General features: G+C 32.9%; 1 protein-coding gene across 1 annotated transcript; it reads left to right on the top strand.

Moving 5' to 3' along the window:
• The first annotated feature begins 1,543 nt into the window (after positions 1-1,543).
• Positions 1,544-2,403, top strand: LOC134230276 (putative nuclease HARBI1). The gene is made up of 2 exons (XM_062712042.1): positions 1,544-1,757; positions 2,187-2,403. Exons 1-2 carry the CDS (start codon positions 1,579-1,581, stop codon positions 2,401-2,403), a joined length of 396 nt encoding a protein of 131 aa, XP_062568026.1. The 5' UTR covers positions 1,544-1,578.
• The last annotated feature ends 15,929 nt before the right edge of the window (positions 2,404-18,332 follow it).

Below are 18,332 nucleotides of genomic sequence, written 5' to 3'. Positions count from 1 at the left end.
CTTTTGTTCAATATTATTTATCAAAATATTTCTCACTCTCGAGATATAAAGCGTCAAAGATTTGGCATTCTGGCCCCTTGTGGCCCCTAATTATGTACCATACGTCATAAAAATTATAATATATAGCTGTAGATTGTTGAGATAAACATTTTTGCTTCAGTATTATATTACAAAATATTAACTGATAAAGAGTTATCGATTAAAGATTTTTGGCCCCTTTCTGCCCCTAATGTGATAAGTCAGCGTTTTTTTCTTGATATAATTTGAAAGATCTCGTTGTTCTGCACAAATGATGTTCAGTATGTTCTAACAAAATATTTATACTTTAAAAGATATGATGCAAAATGTCTCCAAAAATCACTCGTGATTCGTGTCCTAAATTTTGACCCCTACCGAGCTTCCATACTAGGTACTTCCGGAAATTATCCAAACTCCCAGTAACATGGGGACATGTCCTCTATCATCACTGAAAATTTCAGCGCTCTAGCTCAAGCCGTTTTCGAGAAAATGAACGGACAAGGAAGTCCTCTGAATTTTGATAAAAGGGCGATAACTCTAGACCGGAAGTGATTTTCGCAAAATCCTTCCGCCGGTATAAACTTCAGATGATCTTGCAACATCCCTGAAAATTTGAAACAAATCCATCCAACCATCTCCGAGAAATCTTCTGCACAAAATTTGTGCAGAAAAAAAGAATAATAATAATAATAAGAAAAGTGAAAAAGAAACATAAGAATAATAGAAGGGTCTTCCGCTGAAGACGGAAGACCCTAATAATAAAAGTGAAAAAGAAACAATAGAATAATAGAAGGGTCTTCCGTTGGAGACGGAAGACCCTAATAATAATATGTACATGTTTGTATACACTATCCTTCATGTTTCTACATGCCTGTAATACATTTAATCAGTTGTACATTTCCTTTTCAAATATTTTTTATATATACCATTAAGGATTTTAACGCAGATTCATCATATTGTTATACAGTGTGCAGTGCAATAAATACAACAGTGGACAACATTAAGTTTCCAGTTACTGCCAATGAATTACGCCATGTAAAATCTGAGTTCTATGACATTGCCAACTTTCCAAATTGTGTTGGTGCAATCGATGGTACTCTAATACCAATTAAGGGCATGAGTGGACCACAGGAGCCTGCTTTTGTATGCAGAAAAAACTTTCATGCCTTAAATATTCAGGCCGTAACAGATTCCAATATGAGGTATAAACGGTATTGATTAAAACATAAATACTAGCACATCATTTTTTTGTAATAGAAATACCCTTGTATACGCCAATACTTCAACAGGAGAAAATCAAAATATTTAATATATCGTCAAAAGGGTTTTATGAAATAACAACCTTTGAAAATATAAAAGTTGTCAATTTTAAAATAACCTTATTGCACCAAATATAACCAAACAAATATAACAAATATAAGAATGCTAACTGTTTGCTTACATATGCATAAAGGATGAAAAATTGGTTGATATTATTTCAGATTTCTTCCAATTAATACCTGTTTTCCCGCGGCAACTTACGACTCTTTCGTTTTGAGCAACTCGGGATTGTCAGGTGTTATGGAACATCTTGAAGGGGGTGGGTGGTTACTTGGGGATTCTGGCTACCCTCTCAAGGAATGGCTCTTAACGCCATTCTTATCCCCAGCCAATCAACACGAAGTGAATTACAACGATGCCCATGGAAAGACTCGTGTTGTCATAGAAAAATCGTTTGGGGTATTAAAATCCAGATTTAGGTAATTTAAACGCAATTTTTCGTTAAATATCTTTATATGTCATATTTGCAAGCAAATATTTTATTTCAGACGTTCATTATGATAAACGCGACCTTAAATTTTTTTTTATTTGAGAAAAAAATGTATATCTTTTGCAACCATAAATAAACCTTGTTACAATTTTATTGTGAATTCATTTAAAATTCTGTGGGCCAATTTTCTTGGATTGTGGGTTTTTTGGTTGTTTGTGGAGATGTAATTTCGTGTATGGGTCGGTTTTCAGATTCAGTAACAAAGATATCTCTTTCTAAATTTCCTATGAAGATGAAAATTCGTGGTGGTTTGGGGTTGGGGGGGGGGGGGGGGGGGCTACCAACGAATATCACGCAAATTGACCCATCATGAATTCTAATGATTCCACAGTATTTACATTCAAGTAAATCTTTGCAGGTGTTTACATCGAACTGGAGGAGTACTCCCCTTTTCACCAAGTAGATGTTCTCAAATTATTCAATGCTGTATCCGGCTTCATAATTTAGCTGTTTCAGAGAAAGTCCCCTTACTTGAGGGTGGGGTTGTACAGAACATCAATGACAATGCCGTGTTTAACGCAAACGCACCAAGGAGAGCACAGGATGTGCGCATTCAAGTTGCAAATTTATTTTAACAATTCATCTATTCATTAAATCACACACTTACATTGTAATAAAGAACATGACTACTTTATCATTTTGTGTTCAAATTTATTAAATGCCAAATTTGTTTTCAAATGCCGCCGCTATTCTCTCTAGGGCATCTGCTTTTCTCTCCTCTGCGATGGCTCTTCTCTCCTTCACTCCTATCAAATTCAGCATAAACTCAGCGTCGGGGTCGCTGGCCGTGTCTTGATTTTTAATGAAAAGTTTTATAATCAGAACAATGTCAATTGAAACAGAAGAAAATCAAATAAAATCATATTATGTGTAATATGAATAGTTAAAAGTGCATGAATGATGTTGAAACATGCAGTTCACTTGGGTTTTTTTCTTAAAAAACGTTAAATTACGCGAAAAGTAAAACTGAAGGAATGTTTAATACATTTTTAATTCATTTTCATAGCGTTGGCATTGTTTCTTTTTTACCTTTACGTTTAGATCCATACAGAGTTGAAGCAAAGAATTTGTCGGTGGAAGGCCCGGACACATGTACACTTGGAGCTTCTTCCGGAACGTCAACTACTTCTACTATATACATGTAAAAACATACATTTTTTTAATTTGAAAAAAAAAAATCAATATTTCAAATATAGACACTTATGTGTTCCGCGTGTGAAGAACATGCATATCAAATTTTTGACAATCTTTTATAATAATTTTTATGATTTAAAATTTCATAAGTATATTATATAATATGTATAATTATACAAACCAATCAAGGATGAAATTCCAGCGGAAATTTCCGATGGGACTGCAGTGCATGATGAGGCTAAGTTATCTGTTACAAAGAAATGCTAGTATTTAGATATCATATATTTCAATTTTTTTTTATACTATAACTACTGTATACTACAATAATACTAAATATACAAAGCATGGAAAATCAAATAGTATATGAAGCAAAAGTCGGAAGGCAACATTATGAGGTTATAAAAATACATGTAGTGAACGTATGAATAATGTTTACAATGTACATGCATGTACCATGTATTTATACATACTTGTTTCAGAATTACTGGCAAAGGCAGTATCAACCCCTCCGTCAATCCCAGAGATAAGTTCATCCGGTATAATTGACAAAATCTAGCAATAAAAACAAAAAAATAGTTTTTGCCTTTTTCAAATTAAAATAATAAACGGTGCGAAACATTAATGAAAAAATAATTATGTCAGTATCGGAAACTCATCTTTGCAACGATCGAAACTTTTTTTTAATACATAGTACACTTAATTATATCAATTTTAGGTAACAGAGGCGTAGTCACAAACTTAAAAGTGTGTGTGTGTGTGTGGGGGGGGGGGGGGGTTGGGGGCTCAACTCCAGAAATTCTTTGACAAGCCAAAAAGAAACTCGAAAATCCTATTTCGTGGGGTGGTGGTGGTGGTGGGGGGGTAGTGGCCAATCTTTTCAAAGGCACGTTACTTACTTTCAATTCCAATTTTTTTCCCCCACAATTCTTCGATATCACTATACCATGGTCAAAAAAAAGGGGGGGAGGCAACTATCCCCTCAATGAACATTTCCTATAGTAAAGGTAATGTTGGGGAAAAAAGTGGGGGGGGGGGCAGGTCTTGACGATTTAATTACTATATTACATTACTATATTATACAACTATTACTTCAAGAGAAATGCTTACTCATTTGTTGAACATAAAAAATGCCATAAAATGAGGTTTAATATTATTTCAAAATAGCTGTAATTTTGTTCTTCATTGAAAAGTGGGGGGGGCACAGACATACTCTTGCCCCCCCCCCCCCCCCCGATCTGAAAGAAGGGGGGGGGGCTAGTGCCCTCGCTGCCCCCCCCCCCCCCGTGACTACGCCTATGGGTAAATATTAGAAAACACATACGTCAAGTTCCCATGCCTTGAATACAGATTCCGGGGGAGGCCCTCCGCCTGTTCTCTTCGTCTGGTATTTTCTACTGGCTTCTTTCTTCTTTACAATGGATCTTGCATCTTTCCATTTCTTTTTTATTTCTTCTGTTTCCCTCTTGCACAAGGCAGAAGAAGAATTTATTCTGCAGTAAAATTTTAACACTAAATATATTTTTGAATCCCCAGTCTACCTTTATTTGTATATTTTTTGTTAGAAATTAAAAAAATTATATAAGAATACACAAAACCTAAATAACATTCCTATTTTTGCCAATTTAGTTAGGTTTTTGTCCATAAATATACATTATATGTAACATGTAGACATGAACAAATTGTATGTAATCAAATCGGAGATGTTATTATATTTTTGTTGATCGTTATTTTAAAAACCTAAATGCTTACTGCTTTGTGATGTCTTCCCATACAGCTTTCTTTTTCTCGTTTGTCACTGATGCCGACAGTTTTGAAAATAATACATCTTTGTTTTCAATTACACAAGATGTTAGAATTTTCATTTCATCATCAGTCCAGTTTGGCTTACGTTTTTTACTCTCCGAAGACATTTTGATTGTGCAGAGTCAATAGCGAATATTGCAGACGACAACAATATCGATATTTACATGTTTGTTTGTTACGAAATTCACATTATTTAAGAAAACGCTATGGAAATCAACATGACAGATCAGAGAGAGAAAGAGAGAGAGAGAGAGATTTCTTAAATTCTTTATTTCACTACAAAACACAGTTGCGAATGTGCGAATGTATTCCTTTCAACATAATTCAATCTACGATATATTTTTAATCTAAATATGTTTCAACGCTTTTAAGTTTTTATTATAGACCTCAAAACAAATATTGCAATAAATAACAAAGAAGAAAATGTGATCTTTTCCATATATCTTTTCAATAAATATCAAACATTTCTCTCTCTCTTCTCCCCCCCCCCCTCTCTCTCTCTCTTTATGATATGTATGCGCATGTGCATAAGCTCGTTGTCAAGGACGTAAGTCTGGCCTTAACTTAGTCCGATACTAGTATTTACGGTCAGGCGTACGCCTCTTAGTGAAACGCAACTTACGCCGGACTAAATTTTGGCGTACGCCCCGAGGCCTAACTTAAGTTTGGTCGTATCTTACGCCTTTTAGTGAAACGGGCCCCTGTGCGCCACGCCAACTTCGTATAAGTTTACGTTTAGAAGATCTATATGAACTTCCTGATATATTCTTTTTATAATGTCGTCTGTGTGTTTTCTATCGTGAATATAGTTTGACTATCTCAATGATATTTGAATGCAAAAAGTTAAAGAGACAAAAATTTTTCCAAATAATAACAATAAAAAAAATAATTAATACACGTTATCATAATACCGCTGCCCGCTCGCATTTTGCACTGAAAACACAAGTTAAATGCATTATGTTGATTAAGAATGTAAACAAACTTAGGGAGCAAGTAAGGCATATGGTACAATATATTTCTGAAGACTAACTGTCTTTACATGCCTTTACATGCGTGTGAAATGAGGAAATGATAAAAAAAAAATTAGCGGAGTTCTATAAAGCTTGAGCTCAAAATACGAGATATGGCCTACAGGTTAGACCTACAGGTAATTATCGTTAGCCATAATTGAATAAATTATATGAATGAAAAAAAGTCAGTATATATATTGTTTTCATCTAAAGATACCTTGAAATTTTAAATGTTTTAAAACTACTTACTCGACAATATCCTGTACACTTTTGCTGACACAAAATTATCGCATTGACAGTAAGTTGTCATCCTTCTCCATTATTTGTAGGCGTAGTCTCCCTTTGATTACACCGGTGACCATGGTGATTGGATTTTCTCAAAAGCAGCGATGTAAAATCGAAATTAATAATCGGGAAAAAAAGATGTTAACATTAATAAATTTGTTTTATTATTTCTGTTATTTACAGTCGATTCCTTTCACCGATTTATTGCAAAAAGCATGTTATGAACTCATAATAATGTCGGTAGAGCAATCTTAAGTAGAAATTCTTTGGCATACTGAATGAAATATATAGGCCATATCCAATTAAATACATCACTGCTGACCTTCGTTATAATAAAAAAAATCAACATATATCTAGTACTATGCATGAAATATTCAAATAAATCACTAATATTTGAAAAATCTATATGAATTAAATCCATATATTTGCCTGGGATGTCATCAGTTTACAGTGACCAAAAACGAAAAGTTAAAATTTCAATGTGCCCACACCCTTCAAACAAAATGTTTTTTGTATAAAATTGTGCTATTTTTTATGTTGGATTTGATAAAAACAATTTTTTTTGTTTGTTGGGTGTGTCCACACTAAAAAATGTAAGAAAAGGTGACAAAATTAGTAAAAACACGCCAATTTCATCATTTTGCACGTGAATCGACCTGTACTAGGTTGTTATGACGTCATGAATAGACCAAACTCATATGCATAATTAAACATTGACATTCCTTGATAATAACAAAGTCCTACTCGAAGTGTCGTATGCAAGTTCATTATTCACGAAATTGAAGGGCCGTATTTGCACGTTCGTGGCTTTACTTCTTTCTCACGATAAATTAAACTCCAGGCTTTTTGATATCAGTGACAGCTTCTTTTTCAATAAAAATTGGAACTCCTTAATCGGCTTACCTTGCCATTGGTTATTTGCAAAATTATTTTGTTAAAAAGCATTCTGTTTGTATACCCAAGTACCCTGAAGTTGACATAAAAAAGATGCTTGAGTTTCTCATTGACAATATCGATGTTGTTTTTTGAGACCAGATCTTCCAACGCACACCTATTTTTGTAATCATATGATATAGAATTTGTGCAAAATTTTATATGTAAAAAAAAGAAAACATTTGCTGTGGCTTTCAGTTCGACATATTTATATATCGACGACCTATTGTCAAATTACATAGGTAATTTCCATTCTTGTGTCGATATACGAGGGACGTTCAATAAATTATGTCATCAGCTCGATGGCACACGACATAGAAATCATATACCATTAAGTTTGCACTAATTATTGAATCTTTAATGAGTTGATAACAGTTTATGTTAGCGCTTTTCGTCACATAATTTCATTGTGAGAAGCTGAAAAACAAGGGATACTTGAGACACTGCATTTAAAATGAATAGTCAAGAATCAGTTAACTAGAGTGAAATTAAATGCTTCATTAAAGCTGATGTAAAACTTTTTAAGAATCTCAAAGATATATTAATTGAAATATGTTTAATTTACAGGAATAAATACCTGTTTTATACACACATGAGCAGATGGATTTCAATATACAAAAATGATATAATTGGGCATCAAAAATGGGTACCACTCTTGGCTACAAGGAAATACAACAACCAATGTATTTCTGCGAAATTTCAACAAATTATCACTGAGTATGTTTAATTGACTTTAAGACACATAGCAATTTTTTTTTTAATTTAATTTTTTTTTATTATTTATTTATTTTTTCGTCTTATTACAAAGATATTACAACAAGTATTTTTTTCCATTCACTCACACTTTCTCACTCACACTCATTCTTTTTGGTAAGTGGTGTTTATATTTGTTAATTGTAGACAGAAAAAAAGAGAGAGATATTTATATACATACATATCAATATAACTGAAAAAAAGTGTCACATATTTTACAGTCTATTAAAGAAATTTACAATTTTGTTGCCTTTAGACAATGGAAGTTCACCCAATAAAATGTTAATTACGTTAAAACCAATTCTTTTTAAAGTTTTTTGATAAATATGCATACTAAGATCACTCCATAGTGAGGAAACCTTTTCACAATTAACAAATACATGTTGTATTGTCTCAATATGATGTTCACAAAAAGAACAGCTATCAGATGACATAACATTGATTTTTTTTCAAATAATTCTTAACAGGTAAAATTCTGTGAAGAATTCTATATTGTAGCCATTGGATTGAAGAGTCTTTGGTAGTCTTAAAACAAGCATTAAAAACACCCTTCACACATATCTCTATACCATAATGACTAAGCTCTAAATTCCATTTCTCTACAGAAGTAGGAATAATTATATTAACATTAAACTGTTCATATATAGTTTTAGTACATCTGGTTTGCAAAAGAAAAGGTTTATAATACATTGGGATATAAGGAGTAGTAGATCTTTTAAGTAAACCTTCACTTCCAATAGATTTTATGTACTTTGATATTGAACTCATTACACTGTTATATTGCATGATGGATACTTGAATATCAAATTTCTTTTGAAAAATAGCATGAGATAAAATATTTCCTTCCTCATCTAAAAAATCATCAATAAGTTTCACACCCTTTTCATACCAGCTTTTTATAAACAGTGTATTTGAACCAACTCTTATGTTTGAATTGTACCACACAGGAATATTAGGAAAATTTTCTATGTAGAATTTTCTATTAAACGATTCAATAACATTAAGCATAGACTTAAAAACATCTTGCCAAAAACAATTGTTTTTGGGTGTAACACATTCAGAAATAAAAGCATCACCAAAATCAATTAATTTTTTTAACAAATTCTGTACCGTTTATAGCTTCAAAGATATCTACCCAAGGTTTATGTCCTACTATTAGCCTTTTTAGCCAAGAACATTTCAAAGACATTACAAAATTGCTTATGTCAACCATTTTTAATCCTCCATGCTGATAATCTTGAGTTAAAACTGCACGTTTAATCTTATCACATTTTGCATTCCAAATAAATTCAAAAATATCTTTGCATAATGATGAAATTATCTCCCCTTTAGGGGTTGGGAGTGATATGAACAAATGATTTAATTTTGGAATAATTAAAGATTTTACAACAGTGACTCGACCTATTGGTGTTAGAATTCGTCTTTTCCAATGTTGTAGCATACTTTTTATTTTCTGAATCTGTATTCCATAATTTAAATTTGAAATCTATTTTAAGTCAACTGAAAAGTTATTACCTGATTAATTAAAAGTTGTGAAGCACCAGTCGAATTTCCATCTAGGATGATGAAAGACCTGACTTGAGAACTTTTTTGAACCTATCCATATTATTTTTGTTTTAAAGCTGCTAACTTTTAAACCAGATATTTTTGAGAAAAAATCTAAGGTATCCAAGGCAGCGAATAAAGATTTAGGTGAACCATCAAGTGCAAGAGATGTATCGTCAGCGTACTGACTTATTTTATGTTCTTTTTCATGTATCATAATACCCTTTATATCTTTATTTTGTTTGATCAAGATTGCTAGAATTTCGGCACACAATAGAAACAAATATGGTGCGACTGGGTCACCCTGTCTACATCCTCTCTCTATATCAATTTGTTCTGATAAAAACCCACTTTGTAACACAGAAGCCTTAAATTTTGTATTAAGAATCTTGATCCATTCAATTATATATTCACCAAAGCCAAAATATTTAAGTACTTTATAAATAAAAGTCCAAGAAATAGAGTCAAAAGCTTTTTCAAAATCAATCAGCACAAGTAATCCAGGTATATTTTTACGGTCAGTATATTCCATTAAATCATAAATAAATCTTGTATTCTCTCCAATGTATCTTCCTTTTAAAAAACCTGAGTGTCTGAAATAAGATAATCTAATGTGGATTTAATTCCAAAGCTTAGACACACTGAAATTAATTTGTAAACCACATTTAGTAGAGTAATGGGTCGCCAATTTCTTAAAAATTGTCTAGATTTGTCTCCCTTTGGCAAACATGAAATAATTCCCAATCGCTGAGAAACAGGGAACATCTTATTTACAAAAATACAATTTATTGACTGACATATAATTTTTTTCAAATCCCTACAGAAAAATTTACAAAATTCAACTGTATATCCATCACTTCCTGGGGACTTTTTTTAAAACTTCAAGGATTTCATCTTCAGATATTTTTTTTCTATTGATTCCGAGATGTGTTTATCTAATTTTTGAACTTCATGATTTTGAATAATATTTTCAAGATATAACTCTAAGAGTTCAGAGTCCTTGTTTGCGTATAGGTTTTGGTAGAAATTGTTTTACTTCTTTAAGTATTTTTGTTTGATCATAGATAATACAGTTTTCTTCAAATTCGAGTTTTTTTTATAGTTTTATTTAAATAATTACGCTTTTTATCTTGTGGGTTTCTCCCCATCCTCGACCCATTTAGCTCTTGATCTTATGACGTGTCCTTCCATTTTTTCTTTTCTCAAGTTTTCTAATATCAATCTTTTTTGTTCTATCAAATACAAATCTATCTTTTCGCCAGACTCTAATTTACCTATCTCTTCTAAAAGTAACGTTCCTTGCTTTTCTCTTTCTTTTTTCTTATGGGAAGAATATGAAATAGTAACTCCCCTAATCTCCAGAAATAAGCTATCATCAACATTGTCTTCAATACTAAAGTTATCGGTCCCCCCTTTTGCATATTGTTTACAAGTTTTATTGATCGTTTCTTTCACCATTTGTACATATTCTTTGTCTGAAAGTAAACTATTATTGAATTTCCAAAGTCCGCGTCCCCTTTTAAAAGAAGTGAATTTCAATTCTAAAATCACAATGGAGTGATCAGATCTGTAACCAGGTTTGACCCTGTAAGTTTCCACGGAGTTTGACAAACTTTCAGAGATCAGAATGTAATCTAAACGGCCTTGTTTTAGGGGCGTCTTTTTATGCCATGTATAAATCCTTCTATCTGGATTCATAATTCTAAAGTAGACTAAAAGATGAAGGTCATCCATGATTTCTACAATTTTTCCCTTGCTTTTGGATTATTAACAGAGTTATAGTTTTTTGTGTCAAGCTCAGGATTTAGAGCAAGATTAAAGTCTCCCAAAAGTATATAATATTCATTATCAAGTTCCAAAAGCATATCACGAACATATTCATAGAAACCAGGACTATCAGTGTTAGGACCATAAATGTTTATGAGAGTAACCCTGTTATCTTCTATATCTAAATCTAGTGCAATTAAATTACCCTCACTGTCTCTTCTTTCTTGTTGTACTTTAAATTAAAAATTATTATTAAAGAATATAGATACTCCTCTTGCATTTGATTTGAAGGAGTTAAAAAAGCATTTATACCCCCACATGGCTTCAACAAATGGTTCTGTTTCAGGAATAAAATGAGTGTCTTGAAAACATATAATAGAATATCCTTTTGACCGATAAAAATTTAAAACATCTTGTCGTTTTGATAATGTTGCTAGACCCTGACAATTTACGGTTGCAATTTTTATAGACTCAACCATTGTCAAAAGAAAAAATAAGTATATCTGTTAGAAAAAACTGCTTAGACAATAAATAACACTGAAAGCCACCACTTACCAACAAAAAATACATCCTGGACCAACAACTAAATTTATTGACAACTGAAAAAACTCTCATTCCCTCCTCCCGCGCACCTTTCTCACCACATGTAAACAGACTCGCACATAACATTGATCCCGAACCTCAAGTCCCGATCCCGATGCAAAATCACAAGAACAATGAAAGGGCTGTCTGCTCCGCAAGTTTTGACAGCTTTGTAACTTTATTAATACTGTCTAAGTTTTGCGCTCACATTGTCCAAAATATCAAATTTATGTCTATTACCGTCCATATCAAGCGCGAATACCTTGCCATTGAAATACCATGCCGAATCAATCCTTGAATCGTCGTTCAAGTCTCGTATTAGCTTTGAGTTCATTGCAGTTATGTGGTCATACATGGTGAATCGTTTCTTTAGTTCTTTCTGTGACCTGTTCCTGATAACTCTAATTTTTGTATCTATGTCCCGAAATTTGGCGATAACTGGTCTAGGCCCCTCCTGGTTTCCTCCAGGAACTCTGTGTATAGCTAGAATATCAGCTGGTGCCAAGTCAACATCTACAGTTTTTTTGAGTATTTTACACAGATATGCTCTAAGATTTTCGTTCTCCTTTTCTTTCCATTTCACAAACTTTATGTTGTTTTTCTGAGAGTACTGCTGATTCTGATTTGCTAGAGTCAATGCACTATCTGTCATATGCTGATAACGTTTTAGACTATCTCTCATGTCCCGTAACTCTCGTGCTTGGTCGCTAATTTTTTCACGCAAATGCTCCAAATCCAGATTAAAACCATCCGAGATTTCCTTGACATTGGTTGTGTATTCAGAGGTTTTTTCTTCAATCTTTTGTTCGAATTCCTTTTTAACTGTATTTTTAATCTCCTCAGTCATGTTTTCTCGAAACTCTGTTAAAACAGTGGATTTTACGTCTGCCAAAATTTCCTGTTTGATTTCCTTCTTCAGATCTTCTAGTGCAGAGGTTATCATTTTTTTTCATTTCTGTCTTTTTTACCATTTCTTCTTTTATTTGGGTCAAGCTTTCCTGAATTAGCCTTAGGTCACCTGAAATTCCTGTTACACCTGTGGGGGTACCCAAGGGGGTATCTATGTCTGAACTGTCAGCTCGCTTCTGTTTTTTAGTGGACGCTTTATCGGACACTACCGAATGTCTAACAGAATCTGGAATATTGTGTAAATTGAGTTGAACCAGTCTCCTTTCTGGTGTTTTCTTCGGTATTTCTGATTGTTTCTTGTCCGCTTTCTTATTCACTTTTTTCTCCGACTTTTGTTTCTCTTGTGTATCCGCCATTTAAACGAGCACTCACAATAGCTGACAACACAATAGATCTGTTTATTCGCCAGAATTTGAAAGAATCGTCACTTTTAACTTGGAATTCCACCCAGGACACTATATGTACTCAAAAACGTTTAAGTAATTCTAAAATTGGCATTGGAAAGTCAGAAATAGAAACAAAAAGTTATAAAATTTGCGGAGCTCTATTTTCTGTGTACTACTCCATCACGTGACCGGAACCCCGACACATAGCAAATTTGATAGACATCATTTCGGGGGTAGTTCATACTGTTTTAAAGAAACATTTGATAGTAAAGAAGTACATTACTCAAAGGTCACCGATATTTTAAAAAAATGAGTGAAAACGACAGCGTGCAGGAATATCTAAACAAATCTTTTAAAAAATAGATAAAATGTAAATATCCATGTTTGTCTGATATTCAAACAGATCATGAAACTTGAATCCATTTTGCTTTAAACCCTCAAAACAATTTTACAATGAGATACACTTGACAAAACAGCAAAGGGCTGAAAAGAGCAAACTTGAAAAAGACGCCTTTCAGAAAGAAAAAAACAAGTACAGGAAATCATATGATCTGCCATATTTCAGTATACGAAGGGTCATACTCAAATGCGTGTTCTAAAACAATTAGAAATTGAATAAAAATGTTGCAGATATGTGTTTTCATTCAAAGAGAATATTTTAGTTTAATCATTTAGACTAAATCATAGAAAAGTGTTTTTTGTTTCTTTCCGAGCACCGATGACATTATTTATTGAACGTCCCTAGTAATATATCCTGGTGAGCTTGAAATCAAGGATACTACAGAGTCTGACACATCTGTTTCATATTTGGGTATTTTACTTAAAAAAGATGTTAATGATGGTATCACTACAACATAGGTGTATGATAAACGTGATGACTTTAACTTTTCTATAGTCATTTTCCCTTACGTATGCAGCAATATACATTTAACACCTGCATATAGAGTTTACAATGTATAAAACTTATTTGAGTCGATACGCAAAAGCATGCTCGAACGTATAAACAATTTCTAAAACGAAGTAAATTATTGACAAACAAGTTAATGAAACAAGAATATCAGCAATATTGTTTCATAAGTTCTATGGTCGATACAATGATCTTGTCAGCAAAAACAATTTATCATTGAGTCAAATACTGACTGACGTTTTTATACTAATTGTTAGTTCATTATTTATACATCGAATAAACGACGAATTTTCCCGTTCTTATCTACTCTAGTTATCATTACAGAGTACAAGTTACAATATCAAGTCTAATTATTGAAATGGAGTACAAGTTACAAGATCTAATCTACTGTAATTTTGGTTACAGATAACATGTTACAAGATCTACTCTAATCATGGTTACAAAGTACAAGTTACACGATCTACTCTAGTTATTATTACAGGGTACAAGTAATAATATCTTCTCTTGTTATTGTTACAGAATACAAGTTACAAGATCTACTTTAGTGATTGTTACAGAGTACAAGTTACAATATCTTCTTAACTGATTGTTTCAGAGTACAAGTTACAAGATCTACTCTAGTGATTTTTAAAGAGTACAAGACTAACTTATAAAATTTCTCATGATTTTTTCTCTCTTGTATTTGTGCAACATATTATCCATCAGTTTTTTTGTTCCATACAATACTTGAATGAATCCATAACACTCTTGTATCATATATACTCAAGTGATATTTAAGTTTTCTTTGTTGTGATACTTGAATCATTATTTTTCAACATGAATGCAACAAATATAAAACGTAGCCAAACATCCAGACATGTGCATTACCAATGTATTTTAAAGGACCTGTCATGCGCACTTACAGGTTACTTTTGTGGAATTGTTGTTCTTTGTAAAGAAACTTTAAATTTTTAAGCATTTTTAAGGCCTTATTTGTTATACATTTGCATTGCAAAGTTAATAATGAAATGAAGAGTTTTAAATGAAAACCTGACTGATTTAGCTAATGTGTCTCCGTATAAAATGCGTTATGCATGTTGTTGCGAAACAGGTATAATATGTCTACAATGAATTAGGTATATGTGCATATCGATTCAACGGATTAACGATTAATCAACAAGTCCTAGTTCTTATCTGCTTACACTTATATACTGAAATATGTATATTTTGAATATTATGAATATTTCTGCGAAAACTTTTCGAGCTTTTTTTTCAGTGTATATGATCTGAAGCATTTCAGAAAGATAAATGTAGATATGGATATTCATATCATATATAAGTGTATTGGTACAAGGTGTGTCGTGTATCAAACTTGTAAAAAAATATAAATTGCGTCTTTCTTTTATCTGCTTCAATTACCGCCCACCCATACATGTAGAAACAGGAACCAAGAGGAGATTATATTTATAAAATAATGAAAATAATATTTACACATATTAATGTCTTAATTGATAATTTTAGGTAATCCTCCGGGGTTTCTCTGTTTTATCAGTGTCTCTCTCCACCTTTTCTTCTTCCTTGTTTGTGTTTACACCTCGGTAAAATCTACCTGTGACGTCATTCTTTTGTTTGAGCGTTCCATTACTTTTAAAGAAAGGAAGGTTGCAAATCACATTGAAAACGGAATTTGTTATGGTCTTATTCTCCTTTCCGTGCCTCTACCAAGGAAAGAACTTAGACAATTTTAGAGAAGAGTTTTAGAAAATTGTAAAGGTTAGTTTCACATTAAGAAAATTAGAGCACCCATGATGAGAATCGAACCCGGTACCCTCACCATAGCAGTCCGATGCTCATTTCACTGAGTTACCGAAGCTGTTAAGAGACATGGGTTTAGATTAAAAAAATTTCTTTCTATATTATGATTGATTGTATATTGTTTAACGCCCCTATCGATAATTTTTCACTCATATGGAGACGCTACCACTTGCCGGTGGAGGGCTACAAATTTTATCCTATGCTCGGCACTAAGGACCTTTGAGCAGCGAGGGATCTTTTTCGTGCCAGCACCTACTCCGACATGGTGCCTCGGTTTATACGGTCTAATCCGTAGGACCGGTCTCTATGTCCTGCAGTGGAATTCGAACCCGCGACGTAAAGCTTGACTCCTTTCTTCGTGACTCTAGAGCAGACGCTCTAGACTCTTTCAATATTATATATAAATAATACTAATAATATGTAAAAAGTATTTACAATGTATCATATAAATATTCTTTTTTATGTATTAACAAACAATAAAAACAAGTTTTCAGAAAGGCGGATTTTACGCGGGTTAATATACTCGTAGCGCTCCATTCCTTAAAAGTGTTTTATCTTTAAGGAATGGAGCGCTACTCGTTCATTAACCCTTATATTTATTCTTACGGATGGCCTATAATAACATCACAAATTAAATTCTTAAAAGTCTGTTAAAATCTTAATCATTTCATTTATATGCTGAAAATGCTGAAAAAGTGTTTATCATTTTTTTTTATCTAAGAAATATCCAAACCATAGAGAACATCTTAAATTTCCACACGCTAATTTTACCAATTTTTTTTATTAATGCTGGTCATTTGGCGAAGTAATCACTATTGGATACAATGCATTGAAACATAAAATTGAGAATCAATTTTTCATAAAATTCTTAAAATACCAATGACTTGTACAATAAGGTATATTTAAATGAATGCACAAATATAAATCTACACATGTACATTCTCCTTGCCTATAAAAATTATTTAATGAAAATTTGTAAATTTTAAAGCGTCATTTATATTGATATATTTCGATTATAAAAAAAGTTTTGTGATGCATCGCGATATTTTCTCCCTTACGATAAACAGTCCTTATATGTTTGATACAACTCCGGAATCGAGAATCAGACCCGACCAAAAAGCGAGAGTTCTGTCCGCTTTGCTCTTTACAAAGTTTGACAGTAGAGAAACAGATTAGAGATATAGAAAGAAATAGAAAGCCATTTCTTTAAAATTAATATACCATCACATCTGGAAATTATCAAAAAGAATCATTGTAAGACTGCATCTCATTTACTTCCAACATGTACATACACATCAGGATTCCCACTTTTCCTAAGGATTAAGAATAAAGTTAAGATTTGTGAAAGTGCAAGGATGTGTCAATCAAACCCGCCAAAAAAATTTAACATTTTAATATAAAATTTTAATAATTTATAATTGAAATAAGATCTTTAATTAGTTTTTGTGTGAAATGCTATTAAAAAAATATATGAATTCATTAGCTTCAAATCTGTGTCCAAGTACCTTTAAAGACAAAAACATCGTCACATAAATGCGTCAAGATCATAATAGAAAAATTGAAATGATTACAAAAGATGTGGACAACTTAATTAATTAATGCATAAAATAACTTTTAGAAGTATATTTCATGTAAGTGGTGTATTGTAATAGTTCGTTCAACATGTCTAACAAATACATACAAACAATCACATGTAGTCATTATGGTGCGCAATATTTCATCAATCATTTACTGCAGAGTATTAGATATGCACTTAATTACTGCAAGTCTTAGAATCAGTTTAGTAAAAAAAGTCGAACAAATCACTTAGAACTGAGAAAAATACGTGTTTTGCATAATTAGCTTACCTCGACGAAGTGGATGATGCATCTAGGGATGTACACTACCAGACTTGCTTCGGATGCTGGATCTGACCTACATTTTCTAGATGAGTGACCAGGTTAAAGTTTTTGGAGCAGGTCTATTCCCAAGGAACTATAAGCCCTACCTGGACCAAACTTGCATTGATGATGCATCTAGGGATGTACACTACCAGACTTGCTTCGGATGCTGGATCTGACCTACATTTTCCAGATGGGTGACAAGGTTAAAGTTTTTGGAGCAGGTCCATTCCCAAGTAACTATAAGCCCTACCTGAATCAAACTTGCATTGATGATGCATCTAGGAAAGGACACTACACAACTTGCTTCGGACGCTGGATCTGACCTATATTTTCCAGATGAGTGACCAGGTTAAAGTTTTTGGAGCAGGTCCATTTCTCAGGAACTATAAGCCCTATTTGGACCAAACTTGCATGGGTGATGCATCTAGGGATGGACACTACCAGACTTGCTTCGGATACTGGATCTGATCTACTTTTTCATTCCCAAGTAACTATAAGCCCTAGCTAAACCAAACTTGTATAGATGATGTATCAAGGGATAGACATTACCAGACTTGCTTCGGATGCTGGATCTGACCTACATTTTTATTCCCAAGTAACTATAAGTCCTAGTTAAACCAAAATTGCATGGATGATGTATCAAGGGATTGAAACTACCAGACTTGCTTCGGATGCTGGATCTGACCTACATTTTCATTCCCAAGTAACTATAAGCCCTATTTGCACCAAACTTACATGGATGATGATGCATCTAAGGACGGACACTATCAGACTTGCTTCGGATGCTGGATCTGACCTATATTTTCTATACAA

The sequence above is a fragment of the Saccostrea cucullata genome, unplaced genomic scaffold, assembly GCF_032062105.1.
Source record: "Saccostrea cucullata isolate Sc308-1 unplaced genomic scaffold, CSIRO_AGI_Scuc_v1 ctg4995, whole genome shotgun sequence".
NCBI lineage: Eukaryota > Metazoa > Mollusca > Bivalvia > Ostreida > Ostreidae > Saccostrea > Saccostrea cuccullata.
The sequence above is the reverse complement of the archived record's forward strand: the minus strand, read 5'-3'. Positions and strand labels throughout refer to the sequence as shown.

Excerpts from the sequence above, each read along its gene's own strand:
- LOC134230276 (XM_062712042.1), top strand. The coding sequence starts at position 1,579 with ATGGAACATCTTGAAGGGGGTGGGTGGTTACTTGGGGATTCTGGCTAC. Across the intron at positions 1,758-2,186 it reads GTATTAAAATCCAGATTTAG|GTGTTTACATCGAACTGGAG; the intron begins GTAATTTAAACG and ends AAATCTTTGCAG.